The 27,902-nt window shown below is 41.8% G+C and overlaps 1 protein-coding gene across 1 annotated transcript; it reads right to left on the reverse strand.

The window, feature by feature from the left end:
• Window positions 1–1,419: 1,419 nt before the first annotated feature.
• mecp2 (methyl CpG binding protein 2) lies at window positions 1,420–24,005 on the reverse strand. The gene is made up of 6 exons (XM_086277126.1): window positions 23,787–24,005; window positions 7,777–7,963; window positions 7,440–7,648; window positions 7,117–7,310; window positions 6,873–7,009; window positions 1,420–4,140 (listed from the first exon to the last, which is right to left on the reverse strand). Exons 1-6 carry the CDS (start codon window positions 23,816–23,818, stop codon window positions 1,720–1,722), a joined length of 3,180 nt encoding a protein of 1,059 aa, XP_086133252.1. The 5' UTR covers window positions 23,819–24,005; the 3' UTR covers window positions 1,420–1,719.
• Between the last annotated feature and the right edge of the window lie 3,897 nt (window positions 24,006–27,902).

A 27,902-nucleotide genomic window follows, 5' to 3' on the forward strand; every position in this document is an offset into this window, starting at 1 on the left:
GTCAGATCTATCTGAGCTTTTGGTAAAGCTGAGTTTCCCAGTTTTTCCAACATTTCTGTAAGTTAGAAACCGTTAAGTAGAGTAGCTCTGATGTGACATGCGCCCAGCATTTGGAAACATAGCCATCTACTGATAACAAGACTGGCAGCACAAGAGTGTTAGGAAAAGAAATAAAGGAATAAATATAGAGTACCTCTGGAAATATAAGTTAAATAAATGCGGCTCTTATTTGTACCACATTTTTTCTCTTTGCTTCTGTTTTGCAGATCAAACGACCAGAGGTCATCCTGGACCTAACTTCACTAAGTTCAAGTCCCCCTAAGCGCCCTCTGAATCACTCTCAGAAATGAATTTGCAGACTTACAGCTAAGATTTCAGCTCAATGAACAGCTCTGCCCATCTTCGGCACAACTACACCCACGTGAAACTGAACCAGACCTCAGTCCAGGTTTTAGACGACAGTAAAACCTGGCAGGGTTGACCTCTGCGTAGGTGCGCTCTGGTTGAAGGCCTGCAGGGTCTCCGAGCGACATGCAGGCGGTTGATTGTACAAACTGGAGGAGTGCAAACTGTTCCAGATATTCAACACGAAGACACAATAAAAATAAGTAATTTCCCACTCTTTCATTAAGACTAAAAACTAAAATAAAGCTACTGTGAAAGTGGGTTTGGTTTGACATTAAAAGTGCTTCCTTTGGAAACAAAAGACTACGGAAAACAGATTCATCCTGGAAGAACAACTTGCTCTGTTGGACATACTTGGAAAAACCAATGAGGAGGCTTTTTTTTTTTCGCCAAGCAACTGACTCTGCTAAGAGGAATCAAGAACTCCTCACACTGTTCAGACATTTTAGACGGTATTCAGAATGACTCAAAATCATGGCCGAGTACAGTCACGAATTGGGTATAAATACTCACAGATTAGATTCACTACTTGTAGGAGGCATTCTGAAAATGGATGGAAAACATTAGTGCCCCCTCTCCGTTTATTGTTAGCTTAATGGAAAATGGGGACGAAAACAAATGATGAGATTTCCGAGAAACCAGTTTAAGGTGCAAACCGCCGCCTCACATCATCTCTGAGGCTTTCAGTCGAGGACTAGTTTCAGTAAGGGACAGTCAGTCAACAGGAGGAGTTAAGAGCAGGTTAAAAGTCAGGGACTGTCAGTCAGCAGCACAGCGATGAGTAAGGGACTGTCAGTCAATAATATCAGACTTTAAAGCTGTATAACAGAGACAAAACAATAAACTATCAAAATACTAAATAAAAAAAACAGGTTATATTCCGGAAGCAACGTTTCGTTCAGAGTAATGTGTTGTTAAGCGTTGGTTTTTAGTTCCAAACTACTCCCCCCCCCCCCTCCCCACGGAGACTAGCGGGACACAACAGCTGCCTTTTGATTATATATACACACACACTTTTTATCGGTTTTTCCTTTTCATTTGTTTTTCCTAGAAAAAAAGATACTATCCATTTTCCACTCGAGGTGGCCCTCAGCGCCAGGTTGGTTCTCTAATCCAGAACTTTACAGAGTCTCCAGACAGAATCAAACAGAGAACAAGCTGCGACAGTCCTTCCAGCTCTGTGTGACGCTTTCCTTCTATCTGTAAACGGTGTAAAAACCATTACAAGGACATCCCAGTCATACTCCTCTTCTGCCTGGTGCTGATTCAGTCCGTCAGGCTATTGGTAGACGGCAGGTTCATCAGTCCAACCAATCAGCTGACTCTTTCGCTGACAGCAGTCCGTGACTCTACGGTTTCTTCTCGGCTGGGACAGGGAACAGCAGATTGCGGGACGATGTCTCTGAGCTCCCTACCCTCACCTGCTGCCTCTGGCTCTGCCCGGAGCCTAGCCCTACCATCTGCCCCAGGCACGTGACCAGCCCCAGATACTCCAGGAGGTCCAGGAGGCATGGAGCTGGGAGGCCTCGAGGTGCTGTTTGATCCTCTGTCTCCTCCTAAAACCTCTCTGCTTTCAGATGGCATGGCTGGCTCCCCTCTCCCCTCTGTCCTAACCCCTTCCACGCTGACGTCTCGGCTCGGGATCAGGCTCCCTCTGCCAGGCCTTGTGGTGCTCAGGTCTTGTGGCTGTTCGCTCTGGTTTTGCTGAGCAGGGACGAGGTTGGTCCTGGTTAGGCTGGAAGATGGTCGGCTGGATGAGAGGTGCTGCACGTTTGGCCTGGTAAGCTGAGAGTGTGGCTGGGAGCGCAGCTGTGGTTGGATCCGCTGAAAGTGTGGTTGTGCTTGGGACTGGGGTTGGGACTGGGGCGGCCTAGGCTGGGAGAGAGATTGACTGGATTGTGGTCTGTATTGAGTCTGGAGTTGATGTTGTGATGGGGGCCTTGTCTGTGGTTGCACTTGGTGTCTGGGTTGCAGGTGAGGTTGAGGTTGGGCTGAAGTTCTAGACTGGGCTTGTGGCTGCATTTGGGTTTGAGGTCTGGGCTGGGATTGAGGCTGCATTTGGGCTAGGGTCCTGGACTGGGATTGAGGCTGCATTTGACCTTGGTTTCTGGACTGAGGTTGAGGATGAGTTTGGGTTGGGGTCCTAGCGTGGAGTGTCGACGGCATTTGGGATGGGGTCCTGGATTGGGGTGCTGATTGTGATTGGGCTGGAGTCCTGGATAGGGGTTGCAACTGGACTGGGGTTCTGGATTGGGTTTGAGGCTGCGTTTGGCCCGAGGTTCTGGGCTGCAACTGAGACTGAGGTTGGGCTGGAGGCCTGGATTGGGACTGACTCTGAGCTTGAGTTGGGGTCCTGGCCTGGGATTGAATTTGAGGCTGAAGTGACTGTCGGGGCTGGGGCTGAGATTGTTGTTTGAGCTGGGTTTGGAGTTGAGATGGGTGCCTTGACTGGGTTTGAGGTTGGGGTGCTGTGGGGGATGTAGTTTGTGGATGTGGATGCCTTGTTTGGTGCGGATGGATGTGCAGGATGGAGGGGCACTGAGGAGGATGTGACTGAGGTTGCGTATGCTGACTCTGAAGCTGGGTTCGGTGTTGGGTTGAGGAATGAACAGGTTGTGAGGGAACTTTCTGGTTGGCAGCCTGAGGCTGACTGTGGGTTTGGGATGGGGGCTGTTGGGGCCGTGGTTGTGTCAGGCCGTGTCGGGTAGGAGAGGACTGGGGTGCTGGGTAACGACTCTGGGCTTGGGACTCATGGGGAAACTGGGGCTGGTAGCGTGGTTGCAGGGTAGGATGTCGAGGTTCGGGCAGGGACTGTGGTGCAGACTTGGACTGCGGTCTGGGAAGAGCTTGCTGGGTGTGCTGCGACTGTTGGGAGGTGAGCTGAGGCACAGTCTGAGGCTCAATGTCAGGCTTGGACTGGCTAGAAGGTGCTGGGTGTCCAGAGGGTGGAGGAGGAGGAGAAGGTTCATCCAATGTTGAGACAGTGGATTGTTGGTGGCGATGCTGATGATGGTGGTGGTGGTGATGGTGGTGCTTGTGAGGTGTTCGCTCCTTCCTTTTGTGGCTTTTTGACGGACTAGTGCTACTGCTGCTACTGCTACCCCTTCCACCCAATCCCCCCTCTCCTCCCTTATCGCTTACATCTTCACCTACTTCTTCCCCTTTGGTTACACCATCACCTGTTGCCTCTCCTGATTTGTCCTTGTGCTTCCGCCCTTTATGTGTCTTGTGTCCATGTGGTTGGCTGTCATCTGAAGCAGAAGGCTGCTTCTGTGATTGTGACTGGCTCTGCTCAGAGGGGGCGGGCTCAGGCTCTGAGCTTGGACCTCCTGCCATTGTACTGCTCTCCTCCTCGGCCGCTGTTGACTTTCCAGTCTCTGTTGTTGTAGCCATTGGAGTCTGCACACTCTCCCTTTCCTCCACTGTCTCTCTCGTTTTACGTTTTTTGATTGGCAGAGCTGTTTCCTGGACAACAGGTTTGGTGGAAGACTCCTTAGCTGCTCTCCGTTTGGCCTCAGCAGCCAAGATGGCAGCTGCAGCGTAACTTCCTGCTGTTGAGCTACCAGAGGCTGATGCAGCAGAGGTGGATGCTGTGGCGACTGATGCTGCTGTGGAGGCTGACGCTGGTTTCCTGCCCCGTTTCTTGGGGGCAGTCTGTGGTGGAGGCGGAAGTTCTTGTTCTGATTTCCTCTTTCTGCCAGGGCGGGACTTGGTCACCAAGGCAGGAGACACCACCTGCAGGGGAATTGCCAGATCAACAGGAAAAACCTGCATTAGCATTGTTGCTGGAATTATAAAATCATATTTAAGATTTTAAAGCACTGACTAGACTGCTTCCTGGATGTCTCCTAGGTGAGTTGTTTTGGAAATATCCAAATAGTAGGGACTCCAGGGTAGGCAATAAACATGCTGGAGAGATCATGTCACTCAGCTAGCTTTGGAACACCTTGGTGTCCCCCTTGAAGAGCTGGCTGAGGAGAGAGAGATCTAGGCATATCTGTTTAGACTGCTTCCACCAAGATCCAGGTCCAAATAAGAAGCAGATAATAGATGGATGAAAATACTAACCATACTTACTGCAACCACATACTACAGTCTATCTACTTTTACTCATCATTTACCTCTGTTTGTGAGGTGCTTCTCCAGGTAGAGCCTTAAGTTTCGAACCATGAAAATCATAAACACTAGTGCACAGCCAAGTCCTCAGTATCCACTCTCAAGACATTCTTGGCAGGACTACTGCCAGTCAAGATAAGTGTTTTATTTTAAACTCCTAATGAAAGTCTTTTCTACCTTCCAGATGATTTGTGGATCTCTTGTGTTGATCAATTGCTTAAGACCTTATTTCAGTGTATGTTAGCTGTTTTGCCCATCTTCAGGACACAACTCTACGAAGGTAAACAAAGTCTTCCATGAATTCCCTTCCCATTCTTTTCACTGGGATATTCAGAAGGTCTTTGTAAAGATGGAATTGGAGACACACACAGGATCCTTAGCCATGTCTCTAACTTTGCTACAAATGAGGATTTACAATCTTTCATTTCCTGTAACATGATTTAACTATCTCTAAATAGTTATTTGCAGGCTAAAGTTGATCAAGGTAAAACCTTGGGTTGCCTTTATTTGCTGTCACGCACAAAAAGAAGAAAAAAATACAAGCTGCCACCAGCACTACCCCTCAGATTCCAAGTAGATACACCTATGGTCTCAATTTGAAAATCCTAGATTATTTCCGTCTTGAATTATTGAACTCACAAGATTTTAAGAAAACTTGACCTTGACCTTGAAGTCAAGATCACTGAGATTTGAACTTGTCCAATGTACAGGCAGCTATGGTATCAATTTCAAAATCCTATGTTGCCTTGTTCTCGAGTTATCACACTCACAAACTTTGGTGTCCATGCTGCCCACCCGCCCGGCAAAATGACGGCAGTACTAGGGCTGCCACGATTAGTCGACTAGTCACGATTACGTCGACTATCAAAATCGTCGACGCGTCGTTTGAAGCTTTGTAAGATCACAAAAGACGCAGGAATAAGTGGCAGGATTTAAGAGTGTAATAACGGACTGAAACAGGAGATGGCAGCACTGCATGTACAAGGATGCCAGCTGCCGTTAAACCCAGAAGAAGAAGTAGCTCTGTCCCAGAATTCATAGCGCAGCCCAGCTCAGTTTCCAACAATGGCGGCAGCTAGTTAGTTTTAATATTACTCTTATTATTCTTTCTGGGTCACAAAATAAACGTTTAACATATTTTCATGCGAGAATGTAGCTGTGTAAACCTCAAATATCTGCTCAGTTTATCAAGACACCACATATTTTCAAAAGCGCTCCGACGTTTTCAGAGACGTCTGTTACCCACCAGCTTGATAGCTAGCCGGGGGCAAAGCTCACTAGAGCCCGTCAGAACACCGGACTCCCGGCAAATCGTTTTCAAACCCACCGCCATCTTTCGCTACTCAGGTTAAACATATATAAGTCACTTAGATAACTTAAAAATGTTATTGTTTGGCTTTTTTCAGTATTTTATTTGTTCCTGAGTAAATTGGTTTGGCTGAGATTAAAGTTATAGTTTTTACACAGCTGAATAAACGTCAAGCAGACAACTGATTATCAGAAGTGTGAGATGCTGGAGAATATACTCTGGTGTCCCGTTATATTTTAGATAGCAAGGAGCAGACGGCGGAATTTATTAAACTCCACTGAAACAATCTGCAAATTTCATTAAAATTTAATAAACTATCATCTTGTATTTATTTTTAGTTAGCACATACCTTAAAGACTTAAAGCTGTAAGCTAATGATAGTTATATAAGAGCAGATGCTGCTGGTGCAATAAGCTGTACGTTTTACGTCCAATGGATGATGATCTGATTAGTCAACTAATCGCAAAAATAATCGGTGACTAGTCGACTATCAAAATAATCGTTTGTGGCAGCCCTAGGCAGTACCCATCAGCCTTTCACAGCTGAGGGGTAAAAATTACAGGACGCCTCAACTATCCTTGAAGGTAGTGAGCCAGAATGGCAGGACAGTATGACCCAATGTTACTGGTTGGGAGTTGGGTCTTCAGTCTTTCCTGTCTTGCCTGATATAGGATGCTCTTTACATTACACCTGTAGGTCAAAGGGGGACCAGTTTGACTCTCAAGAGCTGCCTTGAAGGTTACTGAAAAACACAAGTTAATCAACCTCAACAAAGTGGTGATTCATTGGATGACATTATGGTGTAGAGGTGTGATCATTTTAATCAAAATATCTTTAAATGATTATGTTTATACGTGTGAACATCAGTTTTGGAGAGATGCATATTTTCTCCTTGAAGCATATTTCTGTTAGCTTTCCTGGACAGAAGAAATGAGGAAAGTTGCTTAGGAAATGCATGTTTGAGTTATTCAGCTTACTGCGACAATCTCAACACTGTGCTTCTCGAAAATGTACGAACGACTAAGCGACAGAGCAACCATACCTTTGAGGTGGTGGTCGTGGTGCCAGTGGAGGTCTCTGCTTTGCCGAAGGGCATCTTGACCAGCAGTTTGCCCGGAGTTTTCTCAACCACACGTTTCATTGCCACTCCTTCTGTAGCCTGCCTCATCTTCCCACTGCCTACAAAAACACAAATAGATACACAATTACAGAAAAAATAAATACTCAAATAGAAATACTCAGGAACAGCTTTCCAGTATAACTTCTAGAATCACATCATTTAGTACCTTTGGGCCTCCCACGACCACGCCCCGATGGTTTCACCACCTTTGGTTTCTTGGGTGGGCGCTTCTCACGGCGGGAGGGGCTCCCACGCCCAGTAACAGTAAAGTCAAAATCATTAGGGTCGGTTGTTGTGTCACCAACCTTTTGGAAGTAGGCAATAAGCTCCACCTTGGAACGAAACGCTTTCCCCTCCGAGCTAAACAGCAAAAAAAAAAAAAAAAAAAAAAGCAAAAAAAAAAGCATCACAAATGTTCATTTGGGGGTTTTACTCCTCTACATCCTGGAAAACGAGCACACTGTCAGGGTGGCTCAGGGCATGGCTTACTTGATTAGGTAGACATCAAACTTCCCAGCAGAGCGTCCAGACTTTCTCTGTTTCAGTTTGCGGGTCCAGCCTTCGGGCAGAGATGGGTCATCATACAGCGGCCCTTGGTCCCGAATGATGGAGCGCCGCTGCCTGGAAGATCCGGCAGACTCGCTACCACCTGCAGACTCTGACCCTGGCTCTGAGGGACCGGCCACTGGCTCTGACATCTGCAAGGAAAAGGTGAGCAAAAACTTGTCCTTCATCCTGAGCAAAATGTGTCATGATGTTCAGCAGGTGATGAAATTTGTCCCTCCATGATTCCACTGTTTCTACTAACTTCTAATGCAGTCTTTACCTGGGTCTGTTGCTCCAACCCTGTCTGTGGCTGCTGTGCTGTTGAGGTTGAAGCTGAGGCCATGGTCTCCGTCCCCCGCTCAGCATGACGACGTTCCCTGCGGGGTTTCTTGGTCTTGGACCTGTCTTTTTCCTTCCTTGGAGGCTGGGGTTCAATAGGTCCTTCATCACCTTCTTGCCCCTCCTCCCTGCACAAAAAAGAGAGAAAATCATACTGTTGACATTATGACCACAACCTGTTAACTGCAAGAATCCAAATAACTTCATAAATATAAGTTCATCCACATAGAACACTTTCAGATCAGTGTTTGACTGAATCAGTAAGAACACGTTAGGCTTCCTTTAGCTTCACTCTAGGGCTGCCACAAACGATTATTTTGATAGTCGACTAGTCACCGATTATTTTTGCAATTAGTCGACTAATCAGATAATGCATCCATTGGACGTAAAACGTACAGCTTATTGCACCAGAATGCATCTGTCAGTTCGCTGTTCTCACCAGCTCTAGTGAGCCTTGAACCCTGGTTAGCTATCGAGCTGGTGGGTAACAGACGTCTCCGAAAACATTGGAGCACTTTTGCAAATATGTGATGTCTTGATAAACTAAGTAGCTGCCGCCATTGTTGGAAACTGGAATTGACTGGGCCGCGCTATGAATTTTGGGATAGGTTGGGCCACGATGGATACACCCGACCCATCCTTCAAATCTGGGGAAATGAAGAATGCATTTTTTGGCCGCGTTTGGGGGAGTCTTCGAATTTGGACAGGCGTGCCACGTCCCTGTAACGTAATTGACCTACAAATGCAGCCTCCGAAGGATGCGGCCGCTAAATTTGGACACAGCTATGAAACCTGGACACTACTTCTTCTTCTTTGGCGTTTAACGGCAGCTGGCATCCCTGGACATGCAGTGCTGTTCTTCTGTTTCAGTCCGTTATTACACTCTTAAATCCTACTATTTATTCCTGCGTCTTTCGAAATCTTACAAAGCTTCAAACGACGCATCGACTATTAAATTAGTCGTTGACAATTTTAATAGTCGACGTAATCGTGACTAGTCAACTAATCGTGGCAGCCCTACTTCACTCCCATCAAATGTTTGCAGAACATTTAACTCCAAAGATCCTTCAGACCTGATATTTGAGTTTGAACCATGTAAAAGCTGCATGAAGGCAAATTACGTGCCATTTTTCTAACCGCCAATACAAAGCTCTGACAGACTTCATAAAATCTAAAGCAGGACCTTCTTGAAGTAGTCAAGTGTCAGTGATTCTCACTGTATTACGTTCTTTGCATAAATGGTTAACAAGACCTGACCCTGGACCATTAATAAGCTGTTGCAATTTTGGCTGAGCAAAAAGTAGTTAAATAAGAAGTGTTATGTGTTTGCCACATCCATGGAGGACAGGTTGTGGTGATTGATTTAGGAATGAATTCTGATTAATTCCAGCAAATTATGTATGTCAGGGCATCTGTCCACAGACTGTTCCTTAAAAGAAAATGGGTCAAGATACAACACGACACCCTAAAACTCACAAGTCATTCCACCTAATAATGTTCAATGAAGACTAAAGATAATGGTTTAACAATGTCCAACATAAATGTTGTGAGAAGGCCTGTAGCGAGGAAACCAAGCAGCAATCACCGAGGCTAAAAATGAAGTGCCAAAACCTCCACTTCCTCTAATGGCCAATTGAGGCTGATTCTAAAAGTGAGACAATCTTCATAGACTCTAATGTTAAAAAGCTTTGGCTTCAGTGGATATCTTTACCAACAGCACCCGCTAATCCAAATATTGTCACTACTTGCTATACACACACTATAGCTGCCACACTATAACTGCCAAAATGCTAACGCTTCATTTAATGCCTTTAAATGAAGAACCTGAAACCAATGGGTAACAAGGTGACTACGTCCATCTTTTATGTACGGTTTGTGAAATCTTACTTATATAGTACCTTGCCTGACACTTTACTCCTAGTTCTGATTGTGTAGCACTTTGTAGACGTCCCTGTGCAGCACTTATCTCGCAGACAGCTACAAATGCTCTCTAATGCCTTTATTTGGCTATTGGTGATTTGGTCTTCTATTTGCTAAAGCTAAAGCTGGTGAGACGCTGTGACTCCCTCTCCATAATCCTTTGTCTGTTTGCTAAATCTGACTGGTGTTTGTAGATTACAAAAGCAAGCATGCGATCGCCTAAATGTTAATATAAAGTCCAACATCAGTGACACATGTCATGGTGGCTACTTCCATCAATCACTGAAAAGGAAAAAGTGGGCACCCAACATTATACATTATAACATTTTTATTACTTTTAAGACTTATTCTGTATTTATGCAGAATAAAGCAAATTCCAAAGGATTTACAAACTTTTTCCTGCAACTGTATGTAGTGAATGTTGGGATATTACACTATAAACCATGCATGTGATTGATTGGATCAATATCAGATTTCGGACCTTTCCAGAAATAAAGCCCACGTTAACAGTGGAGCTAAACGGGGTACAGACCTTTTTTTTTGGTGATGGATGGTAAAACTCCCTGCCTTTGTGTGTGGACCTCATAGTGAGTTTATCAGCTCAAGCAGCCTGGTGCTCTTATCCGGTCTTTAAGTCGGACGTCATTAGCCGTGCCTGGTCCCAAACTACGCTGCAGGTCCCAAAGTCAAACGAACACTGCGGCATCACTGAGAGTCGAAAAAGTGTCTAAATATGTCCACCTGTAATAAAATGATCAGTGTGGCTGCTCTACCAGGTGTAACAATTAAGTTTAACATCCAGGCATCCATGAAATTTTTTTTATAAAATTTAACAGAGTTAGAAGTTTGCAGGGAGTAAGCTCGCTAGTTTCCATCTAAATACAATACAGCATGTTGTGACTGAGGGATTTCTGAAACAAATTAAGACGTACAGCTCTGCTATCACTTCCGACACAAATGAAGACAGAAAACTAAACAGCAGTGATGTTTATAGGGTTACTGAAGTTGGACTAGCTGGGATAAAATGGCGTGCTATGTGATCACTAGCAACACAGCTATCTTAGCATAATATAAACAGTGAAGCTGGAGGACAAAAACTAACTTTTTCACTCGATTAAAGTTAACGTGAGGGTTCCTGATGGTCAGGGACAAATGCAATTAAGATAACCTGTATTAGTCCCACACGTGGGAAATTTGTTATTGTAATCGCATGGCAGGATGCTATAAACGGACCAAACTTCAGTCAGAAGAACAACTGAGATAATCCATCCACAATACGAGGTTAGTCATTAACACACTGCTGCATGGGCTGGGCTGTAGATACATCTTACACAAAACTGAGGTGTGTTAAAAACTGAGCTTTAAAATAATAAGGATAATAGAAACCAAGAGAGGCCGACAGTGATCACTGAATGTTTTTAGGGGCTTGTAGATTAAATAGAACAAAATGCAAAGCATTAAAACCTGTTAAAAACACAACAGCCTTATTAAACACAGAGTGGTTTGGGCCCGGAAGCAGGACTCATCACGTCATCACTTAAAGACAGGATTGTGAAGCAATTGCAGGAAGTGCTGAGTTACAGTGACTGACTACCCCTGAACGCACCAACAGGAAGTCTTCAACTCACGCTATGGTTCGTCTTTAAGGTACTGTAGGTCACTGTGGTGTTTTTTACCCACTGCAGCAGCTTTGTAACAAAAAGAGATACACATCTAATGTTAGATTAGATAAGCATGAGCGGTGCATTTCCCCCTGATGCTTCTTGAACTTAACAAGTTTCGATGTAGTTTGTGTCCTTTGCTCAGCTGAATACAACTACTTTATCTAAGAAAGCTTTGGATCAGCTGCAGCACACATTTTCAGTGCAGATTAATCAGTTTTTAATTCCCTCAGTACACCAAATTAGTTTTTAAAGTTATATGAAACTGTGATGGTTTTTATCTTGCTTTGACCGACCATCTTTATTTGGTGAAAAACGATGTTGAATTTCCTGTTTTTCTAACGGGGAGCAGAGGCTGTTTCTCATCATAAGTCTGACAGCTGGAACAAGATTAACCTTACTAAATAAACTCTGACAGAAACCAGAAGAGACCAAAATCAGAGTCACTGGTGGAACTGACAGCAGAGGATAGATAGCTCTCTTCTGATTAAAAGACTAATCAGAATTTCTCATTAATATTTATGTGTTAAATGATTATTTCAGCAGCATGAGGGCTGAAGACGACTCGGACCGGTGTTTACTTCACATTTCCAGTTAAATGTCACATTGAGACTGAAAATGTCAGACCCAACAGAATGCCTGTGTTTTCTTAAACTTTAAATCAGTCATTTAAAAACTTCAGTTCATAAAATGAATAAACATTGCTTCTGAATGCATGAAAACAAAAGCTCTGAGGTGGTTTTGAGACATTGAAATCTGTAATAGAAAATTCTTGTCTTAAATTGGCTGCATTCACGAGCACTTCCTCTTTTTCATATTCTCCTTCTCTTCTGCTTTAACCTGACAGATGTGTACAGATGGGTGCAATTGTTCTGTTTCTGAATGTTAATTGCTGGAACTAGATAAATCTGTGTAACACCAACTACTTTGTCTTTGCTGGCTATAAAATAAAACCTGCATGTTATAAAAACAGATTTATATATAAATAAAATATTAAAGTATCTGTGTGTTGTGTTTGGGTGCATTAGACATTCAGATTTCAATCACATTTATGTAAAAGCTTATCTGATTCATTATCTGCAGCACAGCCAAACTTATAGTTCACAAAGTCTATACATTCATGTGTTAACTTATGAGGAGACGGATGTAAACTATATATACCGTATTTTCCGCACAATAAGGCACACTTAAAATCCTTTAATTTTCTTAAAAATCCACAGTGCGCCTGATAATCCGGTGCGCCTTATATATGAATTCTGGTTGTGCTTACTGACCTCCAATCGATTTTATGTGGTACACGGCGCTCAAAAATCTGTCAAAAAATGTTTTAGTACCACTTTGCTAAGCTATGAAGCCGCACCGCTTGATGGATTGTTGGATCAGGTAGTCAGGAGCTTCGCGGAGTAATCTGGGTCCAAAAACTCCGTCTGCTTCAGGTCCCAAAGTCAAACGAACACTGCAGCGTCACAGAGTTAAAACTGTCTAAATTCTTTCATCTTTAATAAAATGATCAGCGTTGCTGCTTTACCAGGTGTAACAATTAAGTTTAACATCCAGGCATCCGTGAAAACAGAATTTATTAAATTTAACAGAGTTAGAAGTTAGCAGGAAGTTAGCTCGCTAGTTTCCACCTAAAAATGATATAGCATGTTCTGACTGAGAGATTTCTGAAAGAATTAAGATATTCAGCTCTGCTACCACTTTCAGCATAAATGAAGACAGAAAACTAAACAGCAGTGACGTTTGTAGGGTTACTGAAGTTGGGCTAGCTGGGATAAAATGATGTGCAATAATGACGTATAATGACGTGGGATATAGCGACACAGCTATGTTAGCATAATATAAACAGTGAAGCTGGAGGACAAAAACTAACTTTTTCCCACTTGATAAAAGTTAACATGAGGGTTCCTGATGGTTAGGAACAAATGCAATCCCAAGGCAGGATGCTATAAACGGACCAAACTTCAGTCAGGAGAACAACTGAGATAATCCATCCACAATATTAGTCATTAATATACTGCAACAACATGGGAATAAAGCAGCTGCAAGAGAATTCAACATTAATGAATCAATGGTACGGAAGTGGAGGAAGCAAGAAGAATGAGTTGAGTCAAGTTTGACTTATCATACTGTTTAGTTACACTTAATGCGCTTTATAATCCGGTGCGCCTTATGGTCCGAAAAAATATAGTAAGGATTTGCTGGAGAGAGGAACAAAGCACAGGAAGCACAGGTAGGTAAACAACAGAACACCATCCAAAAAGGCCAAGCCAAGAAAATCCCAAAATACTGAAAGTCAAGTGAGTAAAAGTCCAACAAATATCCACAAAGAGGAGCATGAGGAAGAAAGACACAGACAATCTGACAAAGGGGAGGTCAACCTCAGTGTGTAGAATACAATACAACTGAGCAACAAACAGGTGAAACTACCAGGTGAAGGCAAGTAGAAAGGAGGGAAAACAGCAAAAGTGGGAAGGAAGCCCATGAGACACCTGGGAAAAATTGACCCTTCAATATAAAACAGGAAGTAACAACATGAGCACTCACAGAGCTTAACTCTATTAAAAGGGTGTTGTACAGCTCTTACTATCCCCTTTCATATGATATATTACTCGATATGGTTTCTTTAATTTTTTTTCCAAGGTAAACTTTGACCTGGGTCAAATACTTAGCCTAGGTACTAGGTACTCATGTTCCCCAACGCCTAGTATACTGTTGTGAAGTTTGAAGACAATCCATAAAAAAATTGAGGGTAAAATAAAGTTTTTACCCAGGCCTTGACCTGAGGCACACCAAAATAAAATCAGCTCGAGCTGTTATTGATATCTACTGTCACACAAAATTTGAAAATGATATCTTGAAAACTGGATGCTAGACTGCTAACAGACACACAGACAGACAAATGGAACCTATTGCACAGTCCCTCCCTTCAGGGGAAGAAACATGAACAACAGAAACATGAACACTAAAGACAAACAGCAACAGTGTCTCCCTGGTCAAAAACCATAGGTTGAACAGTTGTGATAGTCACGACACTGCAATAAAGAAGTTAAAGGCATGCGTCTATTTTTAACACTACACTTGACTGACAACTAATTTGGTTACTAAAGCCACACAGTGACCTCTCATACACAGACCAGTATTATCAACACCTCTTATTTTTTTCATGTAAACAACTTTACATTAAAGGTTGTCAAACCGTCATGTGAAAATTCTGACTCAGTTGCTGCATGGTGAACTTAACATGTGCAGGCTATCACAATGTCAGCATTTTAAAATCGGTTACTGCGTAAGTGGCTAACAGTCACCTCAGTAAGATAAGAGCAAGAGGTCAAACGTTTGATATTTTTATTTGATATAAGGATATAAAATGCACAGTGTTTATAATGGCAACTTTTCTTTTTTAGAATGTCTAGAGAGGTTGAAAAAACACTTTGGTGAAACCTTTGTTTTGGTACTGTTTCAGTGGTCAAATGCTTAGTCCTATTCTGAAAGCAACACAAACTGTAATAGCCGAGATTCAACAACCATGGACATAAATCAGTACATATTAGACCACACAAATCAATAGAAGTCAAAAGTATTTCACAAACTGTTAGGAGACTGTGTTAAAGTATTAGCTGGGTAATGAGAGAAGGTGGGGGAGGTACAGGAAGAAAATAACAGCAGAAGAAAACTATAAATGAATGGATACCACGAAGACCATGATGAGGCAAGAGTAATCTTAAAACTAATCTTTTTTGGTCTTCCTGTCATTCTACCACTTCCTTTCCTCTGCTTCTTCCTTTGTCTCGCCAACCACCTGCATGTCTTCTTTCACATCAATAACCCTCTTGTTTGGCCTTCCTCATCTCCTCGTTTGCCTCATAGCTCCTCCACAGCATCCAACTCCCATTAATTCTCAATCACACTTTTCTAATTTCCAACAACAAAGAACCTATAAGCACCATCAGAACTTTAATATTTCACATCCTAATGTGTTGAAGCTGGAAGAGTTTCTCCAAAAGCTCAGTTCAGATGTGCCAGACAAGTCTGAGCAGCTGACTGATTAGTCTGATCTTCATGGGGCTTCAGGCTGCGATGTAAACACAAAAAACAAAAAGCGCTTTTGGACCAAGTAGTTCTCTAGGTCCTTTTGGGCAATCTGGGAATCCATCTGCTAGTCTGCTGACTTAACCCCTGGAGGCCAATATTTTAGGTCCCCCAGTTTAGCTGGAGGATATCCAAGCCAAGATGTCCTCTTCCATCCAACGGCTATTGTTTACAAACTCAGAAACATAAAAAACTAAATAAAAATAACCTGATAAAAAGTTAAACCGTCATCAGAAAAACCTGTTCTACCCTGTGATTGGTGAATAGCGATGACACTAGGTTTTAAAATCTGATCCCCTTATTCTCCTTAAAGACCATTTTAAATGTATTTATTTGATGTTGAGTCTTTTAAATTTAGTCTTGCATATTTTTTGCAGTGGTTATTATGTCACATCACTGAACTGCACTAGCCTGCATCTAGGATTACCCCTACTAACTTTATATATGTTGCTAAGACTCACATTTTACTTTAATTACTTGTATAAAAACATGAATATTTGTTTACATGAACTGTATGCTGAAAACTCTCAAATGTCTTGTTTATATCCAAACTGTGAAACACTCTGTGATCCTTACAATTAAAATGAGTATCATCATTATTATTCTCAGTAAGGCTGTGGTATTTGTGATAGAAGCTGGAATGAATGTTGGTTAACCTCACTTACATACTGATAAATGAGTCAGCCTGTAGTGAACATAAGTAGACGGATATCAGCTGAACAACAACAGGTAAAAAAAATAAATAAATAATTTTTTATACATATTTTCACTAACCCCTTCAGAGTCTTTTTAGGTTTAAAAAAGTAAAATACATTACCTAACTTAAATATTGCACTTTGTGTCGCACTGGCAGAGACTAGGCATTGGTAACTATCTTTTTCTTAGTCTATGAAAATAGGAAGATGTGAGTTTAATGACAAATTGCACCTAAATTAACAATTGCTCTTGCTGGTTAAAGCCAGTGCTCAGAAATGCTTACAAAGGTAACTCTGATGTACATCTGAGAGGTTTCTTTTTTCCTTTTAACATTAATAAACACATTCTTAAAATTGGCCAGATGCTTTTAGTTTACTTTACTGTTAATTCTGAACTGACATCAACCAAATAGTTTTAAATTTGGTTTATATTTCCATTTTAACTTCGGTAGACACAAGGCAGACACGGTTAAAAACGTATCATTTTCTGACGCAGAGCAAACCACCAGTGCAGACAGGCCACTGCCTAATGAAAAGGGAAAAAGCATGGGAAAAGCTACCCATCATACGACTTCAGCTAGACCGAGGATGTTCCTTCAGCAGTCAGTTGGTGGGAATAGTTTGTTAATGCTGACATGATGCCAACACTTCAAAACAGCACTATATCTGGACCAGAGGCAACCAGGCTGTTTGAAAGGCAATGGAGGCAAGGTGTATGGAGGTATGTGGAAATGGAGTGTCAACACGTCACATGACACCATGCTGAGTCCAGATAATGCAAATAGGCTAAAATAACAAGAGTCAAAAAAGAACCGGCTGGATGACATATGGCAAAAGCGAAGGCCGAAGTAAAAGCTGACCGGACAAGTCATGGAATGAAAGTCATCACATACAGTGTGGTTTTATTGAGCATTTAGGCTAAATAAGGTCTGGTTTTCAATATCAGTCCATTACTCTAGATTATGTTCTATTTTATTGCTAGAATTTAGAGTCGTTTCATACAGCCAGTGTTTTACCTTTTTTACGAACAACTAATATCATCCCTTGTCCAACAGTGCGCATATTTTAAAAAAAAGGTAGTATTTCTTCCAAGAATCTAAAGTAGTATTACACAGCTCCTACCTACTGACTTTTCAACAGGCATACGAAACCAGAATCAGCCAGCTCCAAGGACATTCAGAGAAGGGATGGGCGATGTATCGAATATACTTGGCGTATCGCGAGTTTTTTCACGTACAATGGCTAAAATGGCTTTATCGTAAACATCGAGAATAAATTGACATAGAAATATTAAGCTGTCTGCCTGTAATTCAGAGGTTTTTTCTCCCACACGCTGCAAATGCACCATTCGTCCTCCCCTCCCAACCAGAAAGTTTGCTACCCACACTGCACTGAGCATGCTTGTTTATATACTACCAGATAGGGAAAAATATGACGACAGCGGGATTTTCAGATGAGGAAGGGAACAAGACGCGCTTTCGTTTGGATTTCACAAGGAGATTGTTGAACAAAATGCATCAATTTGCAAAACATGCCCTAAAATTATTGCTGCAAAAGATAGCAGCACCACAAATTTATTTATTGAAAAGTCATCCACTGCAAAATTAAGGATGTTTTACACTGAATGTCAACGTCCCCCCACACGCCAAAGAAAACATTAAATAAACCAGCTGTGATACCTGGTCTTGGTCAGTCGTTTCTATGGTCACTATCTAGACTTTTGTTTCTGTAATTTGAGGTCACCACATTTTTTTATATTACTATTTTTATATTTTACAGTCATTTTTAGATTTACTATCACAGTATTGTCATTGTGAAAAACCTCTGTGTGCAACTGATGGTTAAAAAATGGTTAAAACAAAACATTTCAATTCATTCAGATTTTTTGTATTCAAAGAAGAAAAAAATATTGAATGATCCTTTTGAATGAGTATAGCGGTGCAATTTTAAGCACTATATAGTTAAAAATAACATTTGTTTTTGGAGGCTATTTAAACATATCACGATATATATATTGTATTGTGATATAGCCAAAAAAATATCATATTCGATTTTCCTCATATCACCCAGCCTAATTCAGCGTGTGTGATTTCACTGAGTCTGCTGTCTATCGAGCCAGAACAGCAGACAGGAATCCAAATGTGAACCTGTTGTCTGTTCCTGAACTTGAAGACCACCATCCACCACACGACACCAACCTACCTACAATGTCCTCTATAATGCTCAGGTCGTTGAAAGACACATTCAGAGATGAACTGTTGTTCTAATAAATTAACAGAGGAGGAAACTTTATTGGCAAAGAAAGTTATCAAACCCTCAAAGGTGCAAATACTTTCGGATTCATTACCCTTATCACAGACAACTATCCAGCACCCGAGACAAACCTGGGGACTAAAGCTACGTCTACACTAATCCGGTTAAATTTGAAAACGGCGTTTTCATCTAAAGACGCTCCATGTCCACACTATCGTTTTCAATTGTTTTCATCCACACTGAAAAGGCTGTTAATGTACTGCGCATCCGTGAAACGTAAGATGATTGACTTGCGTCACTTCCATATTTACTTTCCGGCTCTTTGAAAAGTCGCAGCAAAATGCAGAGGAAAAGTGCCCAGTTTTATCTGGAGCTATATGGAGCATGTACAAACTGACATTAACCTTTAATAGAGCTGTCAAAATTAGGAGCAAACAAAATGACTCCTCTACAATGTCGTCCGACATCTTAGTTGAATTCTTCACATCACTGCATCATATGACTAAAATGCGTCATCGTTTTCGAAAGCCTCCATCTTGGCAGTCCACACGGCGATGCGAAAACGGCTTTTCAAATTTATCCACTTTGGAGAGCGTCTTCAAAAAGTTCAGTTTCCCTTGACCAAAAACGCCGTCTCGGTGAGAACGACAGGCCAAAACGGAGAGAAACAGATGCATTTTCAAATGAAAACGTATCAGTGTGGACATGGCCTAAAACACACACACACACACACACACACACACACACACACACACATATATTAATTTCAGTATATTTTGTTGAGATGATATGGTATTAGGAGCAAATTCTAAATTTGAATATTAACAGAAATTTGCTCTTTGTTTAACTGTTACATTGGATTTGATACCAGGTATCATAGCTGAGGAATATCATACTGAAGCTGAATGAAAATACGTTGGAGTTTTTTGGTTTTGCTTTTTTCCTTTTCAGGCTTTAATACTTGTGAAAACATTCATCTGATTTGAAGCAATTTAAAGAACATTATGTGCCTTGTATATGAGAAGCTCTGAACTAAAATCAGTCCCCTACCTCCAAACCTGTGGTTTCCACAGGCCTCCAAATCTGCTGTCAGAGATCACATAACCAATCTTTCTACGTTAACCTGAGCTCCACTCCCGAGAGTCCATATTTATAGAGACATGTCATGACATGTCTCTATAAATATGCTATGAATATGCCATTAAACAGTTTTTTTTTGTTGTTGTTGTTGTTTTTTGTTTTTGCTTTTGAGAAAACTAATACAGTAGGGGTTGGGAATGTTGCATAACTCCTATTAAGACATGAATATTTCCACTGGAACTTCTTCAGGAATCTCTGAGATGGTCAGGTGGGAGGCACCTGGTAAACTGACATGGAGTGACCCACAGGTTGTGTCTGAAATTATCCACTGATTCATTCTTCTTACTCCCTGTATCGAAAGTTGCTCTGGTCATTTTAATTATGCTGTCACAACATGACAGATCAACATTAGCTAGATTAATATATATCCAGGTGTATTTCTGTCATAAATTATATCATACTAGGGCAGGAAAATATGGCCAAAAATATTTATCACGATATATATTTGAAAATTTGCGATAACGATATAACTGACGATACCACAACTTTATTAGTGCAAAAAACCCCATCAATTTATTTTCACCTAAACAAGCAGCTGTTTATATTAGTTTAGTTCATTAGTTAGTTCCCCCTAGTGTTTGCTGCTTTTGTCATAAGGCGTGCAGCTATTTAAAGCTACGCCGATTGTTTGTTGAGTCAGCGTCTTGTCACCATGCTAGTTACAAACCAATTCTGGTTCATCTGTTTCACTCAACGATCCGCTTTTGCCCTTCTCATTCTCCGCTGCCGCCATGTTTTTTGTACAATGTGCGTATGAAAACAAAGGCACTGCGCATGCGTGTTTTACCCATATTCTATCGTGATATTTCATTTTTTTAACATTGCCTAAAATTGTACTGGTATCACCGTGAAAGGTATAATATGGCCCAGCCCTATATCATACAGCAGTATTTTCCTTAAATTAGTAATTACACCATGAACATCTAACACTGGTTGTTATTTTGAGATACTTCAAGTGCATAAATAGGCTGTATAAAGAATCACTATACATTCACACAGCACTATGAAATGGTGAACTCACCAAATATAGAGAGCTAACAGAAAAGCAGCCTGAAATCAGACAAAATTATCACCTTGTTGCACTTTCATTCTCACATTTGAAAACAGTTGGACACAAAAGACAACAAAAAACATCCAAACATGTGTGCTGACTCAGCAGGGATCATAATAAATGTGAAAAGTTGAGAATACTTATTTTAAAATGCCACAGAATGTCTGATAGTTGAACTGATGTCAAGCATTCATCTGTGTTTTTCATCATAATTCAATGCAGAAAACATCAGACTGCAGGAAGTGAAGTGCATAACCTCAGAATTTCCTGGAGGGCCTTCAGACCCAGGGGTGTGTCCAGAGACGGGGCATGGGGTGGCACTGGCCCCCCTTAAGAGCTCCTTTGAAAACATTAGCTGCAGCTGTAAAATTTAAGATGTAAGTCAAATAAATAACTTAAATCCCTAAAAATCCCTAAACACTGAACACAATTCTTAAGACACACATAGTTTTGGTTGCACTACAGCTGCAACCAGTAAAATGCCATGACTGTAGTGATTCAAGTATTTATCCCCTGACTCATTCATCAAAGTACGCATTCAATATTTTAATACTTTATTTAAGACCCTTTTTTTCCTCTGCTACTGTGGGTGAACATTCAAGGCTTCGTTGATCCGGGATTTATTTAAAGTTTATCTTGAATGTGAACTTTACTTTCACGCTGGTTCTTTTGTTATGACAGTAATATAAAATCCTACAAAGCCGGTCCACATATATGGATGTCAGTAAATTATTTCATTAGCACAAGTAAGAAATACTCCCAGACTGGCATTTCTCATTATACAACTTTAACAAATGAATTATATTTCTTGCACAGATTGGAAAAGTTCTCATTATGCAAAAACAAACAGATTACATTACTGGACTATAATTACTGAACCAATAATATGTGTATATCGTTTTAATGGGAATGATTTTAATTAGTGTGGATGCTGATTCAGCAAATTAGTCTTTAATTGATTCAAATGGTCTAGCTTTTGTCAGATTGGTGTCATTTGGTGAGTTCAAACTGAATATTCCAATTGGCTGATTCAATTAGAGCCTATTCAAGCCCCGTTTCCTGATTGGTGAATTACAGTTCAACAGGCAGCTGATGTGACCAGAGTAAGCAGAAAGAGCCAGACAACCACAGGCTCTCACTGCAGACATCTACAGCCAAGTCCTAAGTAAGATAAAACTTATTCAGAAGTTTGTCAGATTTTCCCAATAAAAATTTTCAAAAGATTTTTCTAAAATAAAAAACTCCAGTTACTCACAGGAATATTGAACTAAAGCATTAAAGTGTTCAAAAAGAAAGTCACCAGTTATTTAATTACAGAAATTTACCAGGCCACTTTAAATGTGTCTCCAATTACTTTGGGAAATTTAAAAGTATGCATTAATGTGTGCTATTTTCAAAGTAAAAGCTTCCTGGATAGTTTTAGAAAGTTATCAGCATAGTCAAAAATAATTTTAGAAAAAATTCAAAATAAAAGGACACTTGCATGAAACATTCACAAGAAAGAAATTTGTCTGTTCACGGAGAGTGACTTTTTTGTGCTAGCGCAAATATGAGACCAGTGTCTTTCAAAAGGAAGTATATTCTGTGTCCGCAGTATGTATGTTATCCATACAAAACAACACATCAACATGGCAACCAGGACAACAGAGCTTTAAGAGTAGCAGTGACCGTTTTAGCCCCCAAACCTAACCACTTCATATTATATATATATATATATATATAATATGAAGTGGTTAGGTTTATATATATATATATATATATATATAATATGAAGTGGTTAGGTTTATATATATATATATATATAATATGAAGTGGTTAGGTTTATATATATATATATATATATATATATATATATATATATATAATATGAAGTGGTTAGGTTTGGGGGCTAAAACGGTCACTGCTACTCTTAAAGCTCTGTTGTCCTGGTTGCCATGTTGATCTGAGCCACACCCACTAATGTGTACTAATTAGTACAACTGACTATTAAAACAAGCCTACAGTTACAAAAAAAAAAAAATCACCCTACTCATGAGTTGTTATGACAGGAGATACTATCCATAATAGTCTACAATGTATTTTGTACCAAAGTCTAAATATGATTTTGAATGCTGTAAAGTTTGGCATTTTAACACTGGACTCTAAGGAGATGGCCTCACTTTTGGACAGGCTCAAGTGGCCATTGGAGGAACAGCAGCTTGTAGCATCTCTTCCTGCGAATGTTTTTGGTTTTTCTTCAAGGGGGTGGGCATGGCACCCAACCCCCAAACTTTTAGACACACCGCTGGATGAGTAGGAAACCCATGTGTTTTTATTTTGATAAATTCTGCCATTGTACAATGTGTGTGTACATTTAGTGCATGATAGCAGTGATGCTGTTGAGAGACAAACACTTCAGTGAGTGTTGGTGCTGCTGAAGCTGCAGGTGGAACAGGAAGTGAGCTGCTGAAGAAACTAGGACACACAAACACACGCACGCACAGGTGATGGGTTCTACTCCCGTTCTGCAGTTATAAACATGTGCAAAAAGTGGCAGACACTCTGTGTCTATGTGGCTCAGCGGCACTAAGGCAGCTGGCCGCTAACAGGGTAATGATCTGTTTCAGCCCGCTTTGGGTAGGTGGTTGGGTGGAGGCTGCGAGTGCAGTGAGGGAGGCTAGCCCAGGTTACTGGTGAGCGGGGTTAACCCGGGTTAGTGATGAGCAGTGTGAACAGCCGGACCCTCCTCTCATGAGAACACTGTGTTTGCTAACCAGCTAGCAACCGTTAGCTCCTGCCTGTCAGACGGAGCGCGGGAGGAGGGGTGCACCGTCGCCGCTAAGCCGCGGCTGGGATATTTGTGACAACTCCCCGGCCTGACTTCCAGGAGAGTTGTGGTAAAGTCGGAGCGGCCCGGTAGTGCGCGGAGGACGGGCTAAGCTAAGGCTAAGCTAAGGCTAAGCTCCGCTCCGCAGCTAAAGTACAGACTGAGCAGTAAGTTGGTGACGTATTCCTGCTAACCCCGCTCCGCCGCGACAGGCCGGGGTAAAAATCAACGCACTTTCACTTCGATAAAACAAACGACAGAAATGGCTCTCAGCCGTCGGAGCCACGGTAGCGGCGGCACGGTAAGGGAGGATAAATGTAAAAAGCCACTTACAGTCTCTCCTCTCCGCTCTCCACGGCGGCCATTTTTATTTAAATAAATAATTTTATATTAAAAAAAAAGCTCCAAACATCTCTGCTCCCTCCTGCTGCACCCCGCCCCCTCGGACTCCATCTCCAACCGCCGTCAACCGCCAACACCGCGAGATTTGCTCCGACATGGGGTCAACAGCACGGTGCAGGGGCGGTGTAGTCCCGCGAGAAGACGGTCAAAGTGAGACGTTCTCGTACCGCTTTGAATATATCTGTAAAAATAACAAACGTCAAAATATCAGCGTCAGTAACGCAAAAAATATATGCAAAACCGATATAAAATGAAAACAATACATTTTAAAGTATTTAAAGTAAGTATTAAATATGTAACTGTTTACAAGATACACTGTTAAAATGGTTCAAAACAATAAATACGCCAAATCTTAAACTTTTATAAAATGTCTCATAATGTTTTTTATTACACTTTATTTTATGTAAATATTTTCTGACACACATCTACACTTTAACTCACGCCTCCAGAAGAATTTCTATTGCAACGGAAGACAGGGAGGCATGCTTAAGGTCTCCACTTTAGAAGGAGCTTTTTTCCAGAAGTTAGGTCAGTGCCTGTTGTGTCAGAAATCTAAGGACTTTCTGGTGGATGCTGACGGTGAAAGAAGCCGTCAGGTTAAAGAAGGAGGCCTTTGGGCTTAGTTCAGCGGTCCCCAACCCCTGGGCCTCGGACCGGTAACGGTCCATGAGTCGTTAGGTACTGGGCCGCGAGAGTTGAGGCTCAGGTGTGAAATGTATAGTTTTCAGGGTTTTTATCGGTTTTCAGCGTTATTTTGTTATCGTTTTTATCGTTAACTCGGTTTTCCTGGGTCTTTTCATGTGTGTTATAAATAAATATTTTTTTCGGTACTAGTTTTATTTTGTTGTATTTATCCACGACACCTTAAAGGCCGGTCCGTGAAAATATTGTCTGGCATAAACCGGTCCGTGGCGCAAAAAAGGTTGGGGACCGCTGGCTTAGTTGATCTGTTGGATTCCTGAAACACTGGAAAGGCACTGGAAGGCTAGAAGAGCTGAGAGTTTGGCTGGTTAATAAGCAAAAGTGTGGATGTTGGAGACGTTTGAGACAGAAGAACCTTTGGTTAGCCTGAAGGAGCCACTCAGGAAGGAAAACAGAGAGTTTCTCAGACTGTTTGCAGCCATGGAGGATAGTTTTTGACCTGGGCTTGGGATGTTCCTCAAAGTGCATTAGAATGAGAACGCTGAAGAATCCCTGAACGGTTCGATCTACGTTCCAATCCTCACCTATAGTGATGAGGTTATGACGAAAAGAATTACATCACAGATAAAAGAAGCTGAAATTAGTTTTCACCACAGAGTTCAGAGAAGCCCCCCCCCAAATCATCATCAACAGCGCTGCTGTGGAGAGAGTGAACAGCTTCCGTTTCCTAGGTGTACATCTAGCAGAGGATCTCACATGGTCAGTACAGGTCAGTACACATAAACAAAACAGGAGACTAAAAAAGATTTGGCATGAGCCCCCGCATCCTCAGGACCTTCTACCGCTGTGCCATTGAGAGCATCCTCACTGGATGCATCACCACCTGGTATGGCAACAGCACTGCTTACAACTGCAAAGGTCTTCAGAGAGTGGTGCAGTGTGCCGAAAGGATAATTGGATGTGAGATTATCTCCCTCCAGGACATCTACAGGAAGCGGTGCCTGAGGAAAGCGGGGAGGATCATCAAGGACTGGGGAAAAGACTGTCTTGAATACCCTGTTGCTGCCACAGTGACCCATCTTAACCCTTTATTTAAAAATGAAGTGAAAGTTGTTAAGAGTAAAAGCTTTTTTGGAGGCTTGTTTAGCACACATTAAAACCAGATTACCTGCAGAAGAGCCAAACACAAACACAATGCCCCGGCAATCTGGCTGCACTGTGGGTAGACCCACACGGTCCATTATTGGCAGCCCACTGTAGCAAGTACTAGCATAAAATGAGGGCACACCTGGACCCCACTGTGGGTCTGCAGCATACCCACGGTGTGGACCCAGGTGTGCCCCACATTTCAGACTGAGACCCAGTGGGCTGACTACCTGGCCACCACAATCCAGGGCACATTACCACCGCCAACTGGTATGGAGTGTGACTCTTAATTTTTCAATGAATATTAAAAAAAAGCAAATTTTAGCCGCTTCCTTAAGTATAATTTATGTCTTGAAATTGTGTCAGTCTGCGTACACATTTCCGTTTGAACTGAGAGGGGTTTTCACTCACCACAGATGCGCTCCTGTGCAGTTCTCCAAAATCTCCACTATCCGTAGGCGTTGGATCTGCCAAATCCTGATTGGTTGATAAGTGGGCTGGAAGAGGGAAGAGAGCAACAGCGGCGTTCACCAGGAACTGGAGACACACAAAGCAAACACTGAAGCTCAAAAATAAAGCATGAAAAGCACAGACAGTGTCTGCAGTGGACACTTTTTATTATTTTTAAAACTTGATTTCATTTCAGCTCTTTGTAACTTTGCCCTTTTCCTGGGCTGGCAGACAGACCAACAACAGCTGACGAACCAATAAAGAGTGAAAGTGACCCACAGGCCAGCTGTACCACATATTTTGTGTGCTGCCTCTATCTATAACAGAGCGTGCTGTAGGTAGACGGGCCATCCTCGAGCTGCCAGCGGCCTGTGAACGCATTCCCTCTGCTGAGCCATAAATTCCACTTCATTCACATGTAGTTTGACCTATCAGCCTCGACAAAACAAGCGATATAAAGGCATAAATCAATACAGTTCCAGCCATTAACAATTGTGAAGCTGTTTTGGAAACTACTAAACAACTTATAACCAATCCCCATCCCAAGGTCCAACCCAATATATATTATTGGCTGTGGCTACAATGTAGCTTGCCATCACCAGTGTGTGAATGGGTGCTTGAATGTGTGGATGACTGGTTGTGTAAAGCGCTTTGGGGTCCTTAGGGACTAGTAAAAGCGCTATAGAAATACAGACCATTTACCATTTAAAAAAAAGATACTCAAAATTAGGCAAGTCCAGTTGTTTTCAAGGAATTAAAATAAATGATAAAAAACTGCCACATCTGTAAAAACTTATTAGTGTTCCCTCTGAGTCTGAATTAGATTTTTTCCAGTTTTTATAAAAAAAAAACAACATTTAACATATTTCAGCCAAAGTGATGTAGCTGCAGGATGAAGAGCTTTCAAGGACAGCAAAATTCTACAGTGCACCAACAGTGACTGCATGTATAAATGAATGTAAACCACTTCACTGTGGATCCACTTGCCCTCAAAGGGGTGAAAAAACCCAACAACAATAAACTCAAATCCTATCAAACAAATAAGCCTGACTTGAAAATATGAAAATTGGACATTCTCTGATATCTTTTACTTCTTGCCTGTGTGGACCTATACAGGATAAACAACAGTTTTGCCTGTTGGGGTCCCTTTGTGGGTTTTCTGTGGGCAAACACACTATGGGTTGACCCACAGAAAACCGTCATGGGGGCCCTGTGGGCCCTGTGGGCTAAAAACACCATGGCACCCACACAGGATGACCACAGGGGGGCCAATGAGCGTTTTTGGTGGGCAAGCCAACTGTGCAACGTCACCCATTTATGTAGTATAACATGAAACTAGTGGTCAAGCCCATAAAGTCAATGAAATCATTCACTGAGGTCACAGAGCGGGGAATTATAGGGACATTTTTTTCACAATGTGCTTCCACTTGAGTCGCCCCCTGGTGGTAATTATGAACATTGCAGATTTTGTCTTTAACATGGACAATATCAGAGTCAGAGAGGAGGAAAATCCAGGGTATTCTCATTGACTAATGACCCCGTGGCACGCTCACTTTCACAGTCATATCCACGCCTCATAGTTTCAAAACACTAAGATGGCAAAAACACTCTGTTTGGCTTTCAGCAGTGGGTGGCGTAATGGGGGCACATTTTTTAGTCTTTTTTACCAATCTGTCAAAGAGGTAACTCAGAGAGCCAGACAACCGTTCATGCTCATGATCACACAGTCAATTTAGAATCACCAGTTAACCTAACTCAATGCATGCCTTTGGGCTGTGGGAGGAAGCGGGAGCATCCGGAGAGAACCCA

The sequence above is a fragment of the Aulonocara sp. 'chitande type north' Nkhata Bay genome, linkage group LG20 (assembly GCF_057382095.1).
Source record: "Aulonocara sp. 'chitande type north' Nkhata Bay isolate Kocher_YH1m ecotype deep benthic linkage group LG20, A_spYH_male_GT1.1, whole genome shotgun sequence".
NCBI classification, from domain to species: Eukaryota; Metazoa; Chordata; class Actinopteri; order Cichliformes; family Cichlidae; genus Aulonocara; species Aulonocara sp. 'chitande type north' Nkhata Bay.